At 34.0% G+C, this 16,947-nt stretch overlaps 3 protein-coding genes across 3 annotated transcripts; 1 reads left to right on the forward strand and 2 right to left on the reverse strand.

Moving 5' to 3' along the window:
* Nucleotides 1–322: 322 nt before the first annotated feature.
* LOC114358959 (transmembrane protein 35A) lies at nucleotides 323–8,082 on the reverse strand. Its single transcript, XM_028313154.1, has 4 exons — nucleotides 7,360–8,082; nucleotides 4,129–4,267; nucleotides 2,885–3,029; nucleotides 323–1,471 (listed from the first exon to the last, which is right to left on the reverse strand). The coding sequence occupies exons 1-4, from the start codon at nucleotides 7,468–7,470 to the stop codon at nucleotides 1,396–1,398; spliced, it is 471 nt and encodes a 156-aa protein (XP_028168955.1). The 5' UTR covers nucleotides 7,471–8,082; the 3' UTR covers nucleotides 323–1,395.
* Nucleotides 8,083–8,347: 265 nt separating this feature from the next.
* Nucleotides 8,348–9,737, reverse strand: LOC114358958 (NADH-cytochrome b5 reductase-like). The gene has a single exon (XM_028313152.1). The coding sequence runs from the start codon at nucleotides 9,421–9,423 to the stop codon at nucleotides 8,539–8,541; it is 885 nt and encodes a 294-aa protein (XP_028168953.1). The 5' UTR covers nucleotides 9,424–9,737; the 3' UTR covers nucleotides 8,348–8,538.
* A 418-nt stretch (nucleotides 9,738–10,155) lies between these two features.
* On the forward strand, nucleotides 10,156–12,092 carry Hmga (high mobility group protein A). Its single transcript, XM_028313155.1, has 4 exons — nucleotides 10,156–10,262; nucleotides 10,893–10,998; nucleotides 11,085–11,240; nucleotides 11,327–12,092. Exons 2-4 carry the CDS (start codon nucleotides 10,927–10,929, stop codon nucleotides 11,450–11,452), a joined length of 354 nt encoding a protein of 117 aa, XP_028168956.1. The 5' UTR covers nucleotides 10,156–10,262; nucleotides 10,893–10,926; the 3' UTR covers nucleotides 11,453–12,092.
* Nucleotides 12,093–16,947: the final 4,855 nt, after the last annotated feature.

Raw genomic sequence — 16,947 nt, forward strand, 5'->3', positions numbered from 1 at the left:
TATAAGTCATTATTTATAATATTATGTATAAAAACGCAAACACTCATTTATTATTATTATATTTAAGTAAGATAGACAGATCTATATTTTTTTTATGGAAATATGATGTGTTTTTAGTGGGCGTCACAAAATTAATAGAAAAGTATGAAAATAATGTTATTATTTTATTTATTTATAATAGTATAAGTACATTAATCATACCTGCTGCAACAAAATATACTGGTTTGCTGTGATATAAATATATTTAATGAAAATATTTATGTTGTAAGTAAAAAATCGATTAAATTATATGTATTATTATTACTAAAATAAAACAATATAATAAAATGTACCTCTCATATTTTATTCAATGACCATCACACAACATTCGGCAAACACATTAATTCACACACCACATAAACAATGAGATAAAAATTACACAAAGGCAAACACAGTTTCACGCATCTGTGTTTTGCGGAATTAATAGCCTCATTCGGAAGTTGTTACATGACGTTTATGAAATACTTGCATCAAAAGTTAATTTTAATAAAAGTAGCAAACGGTATTTTAATTATGATTTGGATAATGTTGACCACTTTGTTATCGCAATCTAATATTTTGGGGAAGCCATTGATGGTCTACCTACTTTATTATAAATAGAAGCTTATTCGCTAGTATCTGTTCAATCTATAAATTAAAAAGCATTGTCATGATAAATTTTATATTTTTATTATTGAGCAAACAATATTTATATTCAGTGACCAATGTCGTGATAAGTATTAATATAGATAAATTACTAGTACACATATTTATTTTAAGCAGTGGCAGTTACTTATAAACCTACAATACAAATTATTTACGTTAGACACCACGTCTACATAGTTATACAAAATGAACCTAGCACAAGTCGCTTAAATTAATATCACTTTGGGTACAAAATATTTATTCGCGCGCTCCGGTCGGGCTACGCCTAGTTGGTGTCTAAATGGTATTTTTGTGGTATTCTAATTATAGCTTACCAGATGCTCGACATTATAATCAAGTTTGAACTACGCATACTGACTAGAAAGAAGTTAACATGATTTGACTAGGATAATCACAGTAAGGTGATGGATAAATTTAAAATAATTCAAAAGGATTTAACTAAATAAAGTTCAAAACCCTGTTTAATTTCATGTTGGCTGCAACATACAGCTGATTAGTACTAAATAAAAATAACTTTTCATGTATGAAACATGTCTTTAGCCATTGTGTTAGTAGGTGTAAATATTTTGTCATGACATCAGCGACAATATTGTATATTTACATGAAAGTAAATAAATCAACATTGTAAATAAGTGCGATTCAAAATATTTTCCTACGAAAAATTAAATAAATATCCAGCTACAGAACGATAGTAACATAATATTATTAAAATTATTCCCTTTTGAGCCCATTCCCGTTCTGAGTTGCAGCTGCTCTCTCCAGCTCTTCACGGCGGCTGGTCTGGTACCTATGAAAATAAATTTTAAATATTACATCAACTGCTCTTGAACAAGTCACCATTTCGGTGTCAGGTTTTTTAGTTCTAATTGAGTCCTACCTACCCTGAATAAAATTGAAAGTGGCAATGAAAATCACGGTTAGCGAATCTATTAAACTTCGGCAATGAATAGCTCGTAATATCCAAATCAGCCGTGCGCTTTTATTCGCGCGACAAGAGTGTAGACGACTCACCGCGGATTCCTGGCTGTAAGCCAGAACAGCGTTCGACCACGAGATACTACTGAATTTATGTCGTAACCACTGTTTACATAGTAAAGAAATTGGTCAAGGTAAAATGATGGATTACCTTTATTGTCGGTGTATTAATCTTAAATTCTTTACATTCCTCATTCATTTAAGATATCCATCCTAATCCTACTAAGTTTTCAATGATTTCATTGAGTCAACATCGAGACTTCTATATTCCGCAGTTCCGCACCTACGATTTTTTATTAATACCCATTTTATTGCATTCATACTTATTTTAATATTTTATTATGAGTTGCCTCAGTTTCAGTGGCAGCATAACATGTTTTAAGGGTCATCTAAAGACACTATTTACGAGTATTTATATTTAGTCGCCATAGCACTAATCGTATTCAACCTTTACTTAGTTTGAGGCTATTTTTTAGCATTAACCCTGTGTGTTATGGATTTGAGGACCTTGGGAAGATATTAGGGTAAGGTGGGGCACAGTGTTACACGGGGTACAATGTTACAATGCATATTTCGCCGTCCCTTTCTATAGTTGTATGATGTTCAGCGGCTCAGTTCAGCAGCTCTTATGAGCTTGACAAACGTGTATACCAACATCATACAACTAATAGAAAGGGACGGAGAAAATTATGCATTGTAACATTGTACCCCGTGTAACATTGTGCCCCACTTTACCCTACAATCTATGCTAGTAAAATCAATAATCATAGAATTCAATGATGTCCTTGAATCGTGTTTATCATATTATTGCCAATATTTCAATCGTTACGTTACGTTGTTGGGTGAAACATAAGCATACAGAAAATTCAGCGCAACTTTAACGTCAAATCTACCCACGAAAACAGTAAATTGTTTATAACATAACTTGTCAGGTTTGTTGCCAAAAGCTTTGTCAGATTTGAATTATGCTTATTTAGAACTACATCACTGAGAATATTTTTTTTATGCAGAACAAGGCAGGTGTTTGACCGCAATCGCACCTGAAGTGAGATGCTGCCAAGGGGTACATATCTGCCCTATAAGTCCTTATTCACTCTTGCCTTAAAAAGCCCCGGATAGTGTTTGGGAAAGGAAAGATTTAAATGGAAGAGACAAAAATACATTTGAAATTGAGCTACTTTGGATAAACAAATTAAAGAAATTAAGAAAATAAAATGAGATTTACCAAACGACCAATCTTCCGCTTAGCATGAAGAAGAATACCAGAGCTGGTGCGCATCTGTCGAATGGATCCCCCACCATGATATGCGAGTAAGCAGCCAGGATCATCAGCGTCACCAGTCCTATGTTCGCAGCATTCTTTAGTTTGTCTAAAACATTGAAATACAAACACAAGTGAACATTGCCTAATATCGATGGGAAGAAATACACAGTTGTGGAATACCTACCTGCAGACTGATTGATATTTGACAGACATGGTCCAGCATAGGCGTAAGTAAGCCGCTGCCGATTGATACAAGAATTCAGAGGTAATCCAGTGAGCAATTGAGTATTGAGAGAAGGGTATATGACTAGAATTTGTAATGTTCTTTTGGCCCCATGGTTTACGCTCCGAATTTGGAACCCAAAGGTTGTGGGTTTGAATCCCGCATCAATTAGTAGGTAGGTAAGTACTACAACAATAACCTGATTGTTTTATAGAATGGTAGAGCAATATAATGGTTAACTTGGAGTAATTTGAATAAGGGGTATATACAGGGTGGAAACGATAAGTGATCTCACTCGTTAATTTCTAAACTATACATACAAGATATCCAAAAACTGGTTACTGATCCTGAAAGTGCTTTATGAGCTCTATCGAACGGTATCAATAATAGGTTACAAAACAAATTGGATGTATCCACGTAACATTAAAAACTATACAAGATATCGACAAACTGGTTACTGATCCTGAAAGTGCTTCACGAGCTCTATCCAACGGTATCAATAATTAATTGCAGATTAAACAGGGTCTATCAAAAAATTCAATATTTTCAGTTTCCACACATTTAGTACATCCTCAGTCATGTCACTCATCTCTTGATAATATTATAGCAAGCAAAGCCTAAAACCAATGTTTTCCATGAATAAATTGAAATAAGAATGCAATTTACGAGTTTATTTTAAGAGTTCATTACTTAATTAATTTTTTTAACACTTCTAAAATGTGTGCATGGCATACATTTAGTATGGAAGCTGGAAACATCGAATTTTCGGATAGATCTAATTTCTTGTCATCTATTATTAATACCGTTTAAAAGAGCTCGTGAAGCACTTTCAGGATCAATAAGCAGTTTTTCGATATCTTGTATAGTTTAGAAATAATCGAGTGAGATCACTTATCGCTTTCACCCTGTAATATTGAAAAAAAAATAGAGTAAAAATATTTAAATAATCTGATGTAAGGCATTAATTTAAATTTATACTTACGGCTGGGAATGATTGCTAGAATTAATCCAAAAATTATCTCGAGAGCGCCCACTGTCCTCCGGTACCATTTTGACGGCAACTTGAAGTCCAGCGTCTCCGTTAGAGGAAACACTTTGGCATATCTTACATATTCTTTTCTCTGAAATATGGACAACACAGTTAACATTCTTCATTTACTTGCATTTTGAAGTTAATGGCTTACGAAAATTAATAGAGTGCTAAATTAAGCAGGCTCAAAATGCTCCATGGATTGCAAATTATTAGAACATGATCTATTATTCCATCTCTGTTCTATTTTGTTGGTTTTCAGAACCTCTGATCGTATAGAATCATAATACTAGTACGCGTTTCCTCTACGCTTTTAAATTGGCAGTCTTGGCACACATAAAAGTCATGTAAAGCTCGTTACTTTGTTACATTTACTATTCGGCTGGCCTAATTGTTTATAGCCTAAGGTACTAGGTTTGATTCGGGCACGCTATTGAAATTTATTTAGTTTGTTATTTATGATGTTCTTTTTTTATCCACATTAGTCATAGCCTATGACTCATAGGAGTCCTATGATATGACATGCACTGCTGGATATAGCCCCTCCGAATCATTTCCAGATTGTTCTTTTTTCAAATTTTTTTCCGCAACTCGCAATAAATTATAATTCATTCGCGCTCCTGAAGAATAATTTCCTAATGCGTACTTAGGTATCATAATGAATTACCTAGGAATTAGTTTCCAATATTTAAAATTTAAACGTTCAATTTATTTGTTTGTTTAATTTATTTAAAAGTTCGCCGAGTCAGCTACACACACCGGCAGATTTAGAGGAACGGAAAAAAAAGCATCAATATCATCATTATTTTAGGAAAAAAATGCCTAATTATGACATTATTTTTTAATTTAATTCTAAATATGAAAAAAATAATTGCCAACAGTATATTTTTTTAATTATTTTGTTTAAATTACCCCATCAACAGTTTCGTTGAGTGTTTTGAATTGAATGAAGCTTTTGCTAATTTGGATTTCTTTTACGTGAAAGATGTTTTTTTCTGAGAATTTTGTTGTGTAAGCATTCAGTTACTTATAAGGGTTTATTATGCCCAGCTTAGCACCGTCAGAAATCATTAAGGCAGATGAAATGAGAAGTAACGGCCATGCATACAAATCGGCTGCCGTAAGACGTCGTTGATCAGTATCGACCACCCATGGCAGTAACCAACGGTACAGATTGATCATTTCTGTCGTTAGGAGGAGGGTTCAAGTCAGAAAAAGGCGTACTTCGCGACGGGATGACCGTTTTTTACAACTTCGAGTTTTCAGAAAGTCGCGGTTACCTGCTGTTCAAGCCAGAAATAACCTTAAAGACACTCGAGGAGTAAGAGTGACTGAGCCCACAGTTCACAGGAGATTTACTGAAGTTGGTATAGGGTCGTGCATACCCGAGAAAGCTCCAACTTGTGACACAGCACCGAAAAAACATATTGAACTTTTCACGTGAATATCGTGATTGGGTCTTGAACGACTGGAGGCATGATCTCTTCACTTATGAGTGCAGAGTTCTCTTAAACCAGATCGATGGAAGATAGCGAATATGGAGACACAAAGAGAACGTAACATTTAGTCTTAATTTTGAAAATATCGTGGTTTATGGAGGTAGCTTAATTCTGGTGTGGGGAAGGATTTTTTTGGGAGCTCGCACGGAGTTAGTGGTGGGTGATGGAGGAAATACGACTTCTGAATGGTACACTAGGAACATTTTAGAAGAACATGATGTGCCATTTACTCCATTTATTGTGGACTCCTTTAGTTTAATTCACGATAATGTTCGTTTTCACAGTGCTCGCTCAGTACAGGCACATCTAAACCATTTGGATATACCCATGATGCAGTGGCTGGCAAGATCCCTAGACAAGAATCCTATAGAGCATGTCTTGGACTTTCTTAAAAGATGTGTTAAACTCAGAATACCACCGGTGGTGTTGAGAAACGCGTTACTAGAGGAATGGCAGACATTGCCCCAAAATACCCTTCATATCATTAACTGCAGCATGCTCAGATGAATGGAAACCATCATCAGAGCAAGAGGGGGAAATACCCATCATTAATTCATTCATTTGGATAGTGATAAGCTACCCTAATTTTTAATCTGGCCACAATTTCTAATTTTTGTTCAAAACTGAAAAATTGAAATTTCGTTTCGATGATTTTTTATTAAATAAAAACGACTAAATATTTAAAAAATATATGTTATTTTATTTTATTTTAATTATCTCTTTATTTTGTATAATAAATATTTCATAGATCAGTAGTAATTTTCCTTATTTTCATACTTTTTTTTGCGTTCCGCTAAATCTGCCGGTGTGTGTAGTTTATGATAAAATGGTGATCCATCCATATTATGTAAATCACCTCTCGGACTCTGGCTCAGGGTTACTATTCCCTCTTCTTCAAGGCGACTCCGAAAGTAAAAAAAGTTTTTTTTAGCAAAGTAAGGTTTTTCTTTACAGCTCCAAAAAAGAAGTTGATTTTGTAAACTAATGTGACGGCCCTCCGTCGTCGTTCCTTGTCGGAAATAAATCAATTTCTTTGCCACCGGGTGGGCGCGGGTCCGTGCGTGTCGTACTCGTACGCGAAAGCTAATCGCTAGCGATTACCTCAACATCTGTGCCTCAACAATGTCAGTGGTAGTAGGTAAATTATCTTGTCGCGCACCCTTCTGTAGGGATACGCGCGCCCGAGTCAAACAAAATAAAACACGCTCTAATTAAAGAAATAACAAAAAAAAAAATGGAACACAAATTCAAATCTAATTTCGAACTGTTAAAGAGCTGTCAATAACGTGAGCGGTAGCATTCGAATTTACTTTCTGCGACCAAGAAAATTAAATATTCAGTAAAATCACGGTCCATAAAACAAAAGTAATTTTAACGTAGGGTCAAGGGTTATTTTTATATCCTTCAGCTTTTGATCAGATGCAGGCTGGGGCGAAAGGGTATCAATCATTGCGTTGTGTTTGCTGAAGGCTAGCGGGCACCACTGTTGCCCGTAGCCTCGCAGGGGAGTCGCGTCGCGTCTCACTGTCGCAACGAGGCGACTCCGCGGTGGTATTAGGCGCCACGCCAAGTACTAAAATAGCAAGCTACATTGCTCCGCAACAAAAAAACTCGATGCATGCACCTAGCGACCTTTCAATAACTAATAAAATTATTGTAAACATTAAAAATATTTTATACTTACTAAGTCTTTGTGTAATTCCTTTGATATAAATGGAGTCAACTTTGTTATACCGACGAATATGAAGAACACCCCCAAAAGGATAGATAAACTTTTTAGCACGATAGAGCCCATTTTACAAACGTAATTTGGACGACACTATACACTTAAAACATTTATATTTCCTATCATAGACGAACTTTACGTAATTATCATCATCACACATTTATTCTCTCCGACAAACATGATATTTATGTAAGATAATTACATGTATAATCATATTTGTTACAAAATGTAAAAAATATTGTAAATCAATTTCAGGAAATTGGGTTCATAGAAATCTTGCACACGTTTCGCGCCGGCGCGAAAAAATCCATACCGACTGAAATTGTGTTGCCACTGCAAATAATTATAATGTGAAAATAAAAAGTGTTTTTTTTTTAAGTTTTCTCAGAAAAATAATTGCAAATATGTATGCCTACTTTGTTGAATTAAAGCTAATCCCTAAAACCTGCGAATATTCCTTCAGAATTTTGTGAAAATATCGTTAACATCACGGGTTATGATACCGTTCCACTTAAGCTCTGCTGCTGTTTTTGGTCTATGCTTGAAGTCGCGCACTCGTGGTCGCGGGAGTTTTGAATTATTTCATTGAGACGAATTTTACACCTATTGATAGTCGTAATTTCCATTAATGATTACTAAACTTCTGACCGAAACGCGTATTGACATGTTTATTAGGATATTTGATTTTCCACAAATTCGAGTCTAAAAATTTTTTAAATATTCTTCGACTTCATCGTCTTTAAAAATATTCACGGCGTTTCTCGATTTTAATGATAAAAATATTATTTTTAGTTTAGATTCCCATTGCCATCTTGCTAAATAATACTTACAATAAATTTTTAATTTACACTCCGTTGATTAATTCAAAAGACGGTGCGGTGATTGAAATCTATAAAAAGCCAATTGGGAAAATGGATTTGTTGAAGATGGAAAAAATAAACAAAAGTATACTAAATTCATTTAATTACTGTCTTTCCAATTCTTCTAAAATATAGCTCTTCTCAATCGATATTGTTCTTTGATTCACATTATGGTGTTTTCTTCTCTCATGTGCGTGCCCAGGGGGGCAAGGGAGGGCAGCTTGACGAGATTGTGAGTTGTTCATAGTACAATAATAAATAAATGAAACGTAAAAAGTCAAAATATAAACACATTATTCACTTCTTGAGTTTTTAACCACAACTTATAATAGTCCATAAAATTTGTGGATCCACACAAGAGAAACTGATCATTCTCACTAAAAGGAACAAATTGAAGAAAGTCATCTGGCCTCAATTTATGATTTATTATAGGTTCTTGGTACTTGTAAATTTCATTATAATTACTTTCACCCAAGAAAATCGTATAACTAAAATTCCAATAGCATTTCATGGAATACAATTCATTTCTCAATGGAATTGAATTAACGTTGTGACAACAATATAATAAAATGAGTTTGGTCATATCATCTTCGTTTTCTATAATATTTTCTATGATAGACATAAATGGTGTTATACCAGTACCTTGAGCTATCATAAAAATTCTGTTAAACTTATTTTGTATGATCTCATAGGCACCGTATGGACCACGCCATAGAGTTTCTTGTCCTGGTTTTAAATTGTAGAGATAATTTGAAACCACTCCTTTGTCATACCTTTTAACTATAATAAAAAAATCTATTTCAGTATTATTTTTTTCTTTTAGAGGAGTGAAAGCTCGAGTACATGAAGGATTTTCTTCTTCTGTATATTTAAAAAGAAAGTGGTCCCCAGGTTTCCATACAACCTTAAAATTATTTTCGGGCGATGATAGTTTAAAACTAAGGCGTTTGTGAGCTTCGCATAATTCAGTATTATCCACAAGCTTAAACTGAGTATAATTTAATTGAGATATAGCATTGACCAAAAGTGATTCTGAAATATTGTCACCTTCTTGATATTTCTTAAACAATAACAATTGTTTTTCATAAACGTCGAATATACATGGATTACATCCACTATTGCAACAGTCTTCTTTATTTGGTTCTACAGGTCGATTCATCATTAGTTAGATAGGTATGTTTTATAAACGAATCAAACATAATTAAGCGATGGTGGTATAATACCTGAATCAATCCATAACCTAAAAATGGTTCTACATTTTCTTGAACTTTGATGATTAAGTTTACATTTCATTTTGTTCATGAAGTACAATCACTAGATACAAGTACGTACTCGCAACACTACAACGTAGCGCAACCTTTTTATTTTTAAATGGATCAGCAATTTTGTTTCTGTTTGATGAGGATTTTAGATTTTATTAATTAATTTTTTGTTCGTTCGTCCTAGTTCTTTTTTGTTTGTTTTATATTTCGTTTGACAGCGACATTTTACTTTTTCTTTGCAAAAAATAGAGTTATTTTGATTGCTTATTTTTATAATGTTGTTTATGTATATTTGGTTCGTTCTGTCTCACGTTAACTATTTTAATCAGTTTTATTTTGAGAAATTTTGATTTCAACATTAAAAATGTATAATTAAATTTTAATGTAACAATAGAGTGGTGTCAGTTTTTTATTTTGAAAATGGCAATTCTAAGATGCGATGGATAGGCGCCAAAGTTTGAAACAGGTACATTAGTTAAAAAATATATTATTTAGAGACTTAATTTAAAAAACCAACTAAATTTACTAAATATTTGCTACTAAAAACTATTATTTCCCTTAATTTATCACTAGCAATTAACTCTATTTAGCTCTACATACATTTTGCACTTTGTTACACTTGACTCTTGGCGCCCTCTACAAAGACGCCAAACAACGCTTGTTCGTTTAGCCGCCCGCCGCCACCCGCCATAATAATTTCTTTGGACATAGCGATAGCGTACGCCGCTGTAAACAATTTGTGAGTATTAATTTTATTCTAACTAAAACCAGTGTTAATCAATATAATTATTTCATATATTTTTGCCATCGTTCAGTCAGTTTTAATCATTATAAAAGTGAATCCAATACGCGTTAACTATTCGTATTTACTCTAATCTAAGCGGACTCCATTATATTGGCTTGGTCCCTCCTCGTAAAATTACTTCTCTTGATAGTCATCAATAAGCCAGGGTGTTGATGTTTTTGCTGTGAAATTTAGGAATCAAGTGAATTGGATAATTTGTGTATGACAATATTTTCGTTACATTACTGACTTTACCACTAAACTCCATAATTAGTTTACCCTGTGGCTTGGCGTCTTTACGCGGTTGTTGACATTTCCTTCATTCTTTTCTTTGTAAGTGCTTGCTGCGCAATGAATAAATACGTGACTGAATTTATGCAGCTTTAATTATGTAGTTGCTGCTCTGTTCGTTTTTTTACATATTTGTTTTTATATAAAGTCCACTTCCTGAAGCATCATTTCTTGTTCATACTGTACTTTATGTACTCTGATATTAATCAGTAAAGGAGTTGTGTTTGAATGTACATAGCAGTAGTAGGTACATACTTTCACTTACATGGACATAAAAATAAAATTCTTTTTCAGATTTTTCCTAATTAGATAATAATAACTGACTGAAATGTCTGATGATGGATCAACAACTGTTGAGAAGAAGGGGCGTGGAAGACCTAAACCAAATGGAACACAAGCTGTATGTATTTACATGTAAAACAATACTGTTATTGATTAGTTGTAATGAATTAAATATTAAATTCATGTTGAATTTTTTTTCTTCAGGAAGCTAAAGGAGATACTAAAAAGCGAGGCCGAACACCAGCACCTGCTAAGGTCAAGGAATCTACGAAGTCATCTGATGATGAGCAGGCACCGGTAGCGAAAAGAGGGCGAGGCAGACCTAAGGGTTCTAAGAAAAAAGCTGCATCCAAGGCAAAGGTACTACTGATACTACAATTAGATCTGAATAATGTTTCGAACATTTTATTTGAATGTTCAGTGTTTTACTGTATTTTTTTTCACAGAGCGCACCTGTTGAAGGCAGAGGCCGCGGCAGACCGCGCAAGGACGCCGCGCCCCCCAAGAAGGATGCAGCCTCTTCGGACGAAGAACAAGAGGATGATGAAGAAGATGAAGGCTCTGACCAGTAAAATGTGTTTTATTTTCTGACACATTACACACATTTTAGTGTAATTTGTTTGTCATGATAACTCTTACTGTTTTTATAACCACATTAATTTGGTTGTAGATGTTTACATTTATGTAAAAGTTGGCACGAAGCAGTTTAAACACTGATAATAACACAAGGGGTTATCTTGACACTACAAAATTCTCAACCAAGATTGTCTATCCAAACTTTACTCATGTGAGAAAAGATTCAGAATATAATACACAACATACCTAGTTATATAAGAAGAAGTGTATCTGTGTGATTTAATGGCATTTATTTGATGTTACAAAAGTTCTTGCATGATTAAATGTTGGTCAGACTTAGCTCTCCCTAGACACGTACAACTTTAAGAAATAATTTGTAAGATTCTTTTTTGTAGATTTATTCTAATAGGTATTTTGTAATCTCTTGATTTATACTAAGAATTGATTCAATACAGTATGTAGATTTACAATTTTTGACGTTCAGTCAAGTATTATTTTCTATAATAAATATTTTCATTTTGATTTATTATATTATTTTTATTCCCTTACTCGTAAGTATCATAAGGTCAAAAATTTTACATTTGGAAATGGTTGAATCATTATTGTAAATTTGAAGATCTAGAAAATTGCTGTTCCCTATTATTATCATTGTAGTAGTGGTATGGTAGTGCCATTTTGTATTTTTTTTTTGTATTTGGAACAGACTGAAAATTGTTTCGAAATGACATTTACTGTGTGTATGTGCGTGAATGTAAAATTTTAGAGAAATATAAATAAATCTATGAAATTCTGTGTATATTTTTCTGCGGTAAACATAATTTCCATCGCGAAAAAGGGTGAAAAGGGCGTAGAGTGGGGTTCTACTTCAAAACTGTTTTTTTACTGCTAGAAATGTAACGGAATATAAAAAACCGTTAATTTTTTACGGTTTTGCAACAACAGTTTGCTGTTGATCATTCCATTCCATTGGGTGGGTCACAGATATGGATTAGAGCGGTGAGTCGATAGGGATAAGGGACAAACTATACCTATATGTCATCCTTGCAAGGTGCAAGTTTAGCTCTTATTAGGTAAGGTAAGCGACGCATGCGTGCTACGCGTATTTCAGTGGTCATCAACCTTTTACATCGGACTTCGAAATGGTTTATTTTCCGTGGTTTTCTTTTATGACTTGAATATACCTAATTATGGGCCTACTTCTGCCATATCGAAAAAAAATGATCGAAAATGAAGAGGTTTTAATTAAATTTCATAAAATATGATTAATGTAAATAAAACATAATTTACAAACACATTTTTTTTTTTACTGGGTTACCATTAGTCAACAAGGAATCCTTACCTCCACCTTCCTAAAAATGTTTTAAACGTTCGATCATTTTTAATTCGATATGACGCGGATGGAGGTAAGCTATGCTCTGACTTTCCCCCGGGACAAACTTGACCTTCACTGATTGGGTTTTTATTGGCGGTCAATCTGTAGATCCTGAGCCCCGATTACGGTAATTTTTAACGTCAACAATCCAGACACGCTTCTCGATTCTGCGATACGATTGGTCGTTCAACAGCGTACGTCAGCTGTTTTGACCAATCGTATTGCAGAATCAGAAACGCGTCTGGATTGTAAACGTTAAAAGTTACCGTAATCGGGGCTCAGGCTACACAGGAGTTGCAGCGGTGGGAAAGAGGGTTGGGAATAGTACCTAGTTAGTTTGATATAAAATAGGCTAGGTACTCAACTACGTCATGTTATACGAACTGTATGTTTCCCAAAAATAAATATAAAATTAATCTTAAAGCTATTAAAATTCTATAACAATCTAATACTCTCTCATCTGTGATTCTAGTTTCATCAAAATCCGTAAGCCGACGTTAGTGTTATCTATTGGTAAGGTCTGCCAGGGGTATCATTTCATAATTACCTATTTAATTATAATTAATTACATAGGTAATGAGGATCATTTTGATTTTAAGCTGTGAATGCAGATTTATAGGGCTAAGAAATCCTTAATATACAGTCCAAAAATTTTTGTTCTACGACTAAAATTGACGAAGTTATGGCCAAATTACTAAAAAAGTTCGCTGACCGCCCGGCGCGCGCGGGAACGATGACGTCACTATATCGGATCCGAACGCTGCCGGCGTACTGCGTGGATAGAAGATATTTTTTTCTAGCTAAACTATCAGTTTTAGAGAAAAACTTGTAATGACATTTATTCATCAGAATAAAGTAAGCTATCGATAGGTATTTTTTTAAAATAGAAATTGTGAAAAATGTCGCATTTTAAATCCATACGCTCATACGATTCAATGGAACGCGGAAACGCGATTGGGGTCTCCGCGGTGGTATATTTGGCGATTTATTCAAATAAAGTGTTCATAAGTGTTGTTAGAGTCATATCTTCTTCCAAGTAAAATATAAAAACTGACTCCCCCCTCGGCCAGAAGTTTGGTATGATTTATTGAATTTTCTATAACAGTAATGATCCTCATTATGAAATGATACCCCTGGCAGATCGTATGATTCGCTTAATCTCATGATAGTCGGGGTTTAAATAGGGAGTAGTAACTTGTAAGTACTATGTAATTTTAATAACCCTCCTTCTGGTGCAGTCGGGTAAAAAATAATTTGCACAAAAAGTAGCTATATCCCACCTGCGGCCAGTACAGTGCTGCCGTCAGGGTTTCCCCGTGCAATCGTTCCCGACTTCGCGTTATAATCATTGAAAGAAAACTAAGATAGATAAGAAAGTCTAGAACTTGGCACATAAGAGCACTTGGCACTAAATTTCCTTTAAATTGCAATAGTTAAAGTTCTACAAAAAAGTACAGTTTTCGTTTCCTTGAATTTTCAAAAGTGAACTTTCTTCTGGGCCACCATGTACCTAACTGCCTAAATCTAAACCATCCGTGGCGAATTCGACGACACAATGAACTTTACTAAACATTGCTAACCATCTTCATAACACTACATAACATGGTTTTGGTGAGTAATGTTAATAAAAAAGCACTTATAAATTAACTAATTAAGTAGGTAACTTACATAACTTAAGCAAATAGTATTTATCGCACTTAAAAGTAGCGGCTTCACACGTGTCTAGGCCTCGGTCAACCTACTTACTGGTAAGTGGTAGGCGTTAGTTTAGTGCGTCAAAAAAGTTCAAACATAAACTCAGGAACTCACAAATCACAATACAATACAATTTTCTTATCTTTAGAATTTACTACAGTAGATTCTAATTTAAGATGTAACAAGCTATTCCGCAAATTCGTTCGTTGCAAAAATGGCGGAAATGGAAATGGACCTAGTGCCCGGAAGTTACAATTTTAATTAGTTCTAAAATAACATTAGAACTATTTGTGTTGAATATTATATAAATATATATTTTTTCACTTTTTTTTTTAATTGAATGACGCTTAAATTACTTACAATATATACAAAATATTAGAAGCAGAACTTACAACCGGAAGTTACAATACGTGTTTTACTTGAATTAGTTAGATTATTTTGTTTAAAAGTTCTTACAGAACTGGAAATGTCTATACCTACGCAAAAGTGATTATGTACAAATTTTTTTTTCATTGTAGGCTTGCAGAGTAATTGCTCGTAAGCTCGTAAGGCAAGAGCAGATTAGGTATGTCATATTTACTGAGTTCAAAAATGAGCGTGCCCTATTGGGCTTAGATTGATCTCCTTAGGCTAATTTGTAATTATCTCCAATCAATTTATGAGCCTGTAGCTGCAGTCCATACTCTCATCTGTGCTGCAGGGCTGCAGTCCAGTTGCATTGTTTTTTTAATGGCGTAACCTAGCGCCCTCTGGTGATTGGTCAACAAAACATATTTTCTTTCTTTTTAATCTGTGCAAATGTCAAAGTGATACTAGTGCGTCCATGAGTTGAGGGCAGCGTACTAAAATACCACCTACTGTTCCAACATACTACATGATATTGTGATATTATCACTATAGGAGTATAATTTTATTATGCATGTCGAAAAAAGGGGACAAAGTACCAATGGTCATTTAAGCAAAATGATGGTTGATGTCACAGTTTACTCGGAATAAACTGAAACTTTATTATTGATAAAATAATTACAAACAACATATTTTATACAGTGTGTCCGGGCATGTAGTGATCAAACTTTAAGGGCGTATTCTATGGGCAATTTTATCGATGAAAATACTTCAAATTTGGTGCTTGACCCATTTCTCGCAAAATTACGAGGATTTAAGTTTTTAATTTTTAGTTTTCACCTCTTACTTTAAAAACAAGTGAAAACGTGGGTAACTTAACATTAATAAGCAAATATTTTATATCATGCGATAGCCAGTAAAATTATCTATTAGTAAAAGTAGAAAACAGACACAAGTTTCATACATTTTAAGGAAGTAAGAATGGATTTAATTAGAAAAAAACATGACTTTTTTCACTTCTTTTTCAGTTATTTTCCAACACAAGAAAAACCAGGTCGTTAAGGTATGTTTTATTTGCATTGTATTATTAGTATTTGAACTATTCTACAAAACGAATGTAAATTTATTAGTCTACGTCAATTAGTTTCGACGTAATTGTTGAACAAAGATACTCCTTCCCAGCTATTCCATAGCGCGGCTAGTATGTAATCGGAATAGGTCGTGTGATTCTTTCAGGCAGTGCATTTTTGCATGTTGCGTGCGCGATGGAAACCGCTGGGAAGGGGTATCTTTGTTCAACAATTACGTCGAAACTAATAGACGTAGACTAATAAATTTACATTCGTTTTGTAGAATAGCTCAAATACTAATAATACAATGAAAATAAAACATACCTTAACGACCTGGTTTTTCTTGTGTTGGGAAATAACTGAAAAAGAAGTGAATAAAAACATGTTTATTTCTAATTAAATCCATTCTTACACCCTTAAAATGTATGAAACTTGTATTTGTTTTTTACTTCTACTAATAGATAATTTTATTGGCTATCGCATGATATAAAATTTTTGCTTATTAGTGTTCAGCTACCCACGCTATCACTTATTTTTGAAGGAAGAGGTGAAAACTTAAAATTAAAAACTTAAATCCTTGTAAATTTGCGTGAAATGGGTCAAGCCCCAAATATGAAGTATTTTCATCGATAAAATTATCCATAGATTACGCCCTTAAAGTTTGATCACTACATGCCGGGACACACTGTATAATAAATTATTAGTTAATCGAAGTTCCAAAATAAGTTTATATTGTATTAAAACTATTTTTGAACAGATTGTCCTTACTACCGACCTGCATCTGAAGTCTATTTAAAGACTTCCAGGGCCCGATTACGCTAAAAATTTTCATCTTCAATGTGCCCGGACGATGAACGCACATCAGTTGTTTTGACAAATCCGTATCGCGGTGTATCGTTTTGACAGATAGTTGAAGAAACGAACCATAGACGTAAGCAGAGAGCAGCTGCGCCTTCGAGTAAAGTTAGAAAATTCTTCAAAACAAAGTAAACGTCATTATTTTCTGTCA

Source organism: Ostrinia furnacalis, unplaced genomic scaffold (genome assembly GCF_004193835.3).
Source record: "Ostrinia furnacalis isolate ACB-3 unplaced genomic scaffold, ASM419383v2 OfSCF4153, whole genome shotgun sequence".
NCBI classification, from domain to species: domain Eukaryota; kingdom Metazoa; phylum Arthropoda; class Insecta; order Lepidoptera; family Crambidae; genus Ostrinia; species Ostrinia furnacalis.

Excerpts from the sequence above, each read along its gene's own strand:
- LOC114358959 (XM_028313154.1), bottom strand. The coding sequence starts at position 7,470 with ATGGGCTCTATCGTGCTAAAAAGTTTATCTATCCTTTTGGGGGTGTTC. Across the intron at positions 3,030-4,128 it reads TCTAGCAATCATTCCCAGCC|ACAAACTAAAGAATGCTGCG; the intron begins GTAAGTATAAAT and ends TCAATGTTTTAG. Across the intron at positions 1,472-2,884 it reads AGCGGAAGATTGGTCGTTTG|GTACCAGACCAGCCGCCGTG; the intron begins GTAAATCTCATT and ends TTATTTTCATAG.
- LOC114358958 (XM_028313152.1), bottom strand. The coding sequence starts at position 9,423 with ATGATGAATCGACCTGTAGAACCAAATAAAGAAGACTGTTGCAATAGT.
- Hmga (XM_028313155.1), top strand. The coding sequence starts at position 10,927 with ATGTCTGATGATGGATCAACAACTGTTGAGAAGAAGGGGCGTGGAAGA. Across the intron at positions 10,999-11,084 it reads AACCAAATGGAACACAAGCT|GAAGCTAAAGGAGATACTAA; the intron begins GTATGTATTTAC and ends TTTTTTCTTCAG. Across the intron at positions 11,241-11,326 it reads AAGCTGCATCCAAGGCAAAG|AGCGCACCTGTTGAAGGCAG; the intron begins GTACTACTGATA and ends TTTTTTTCACAG.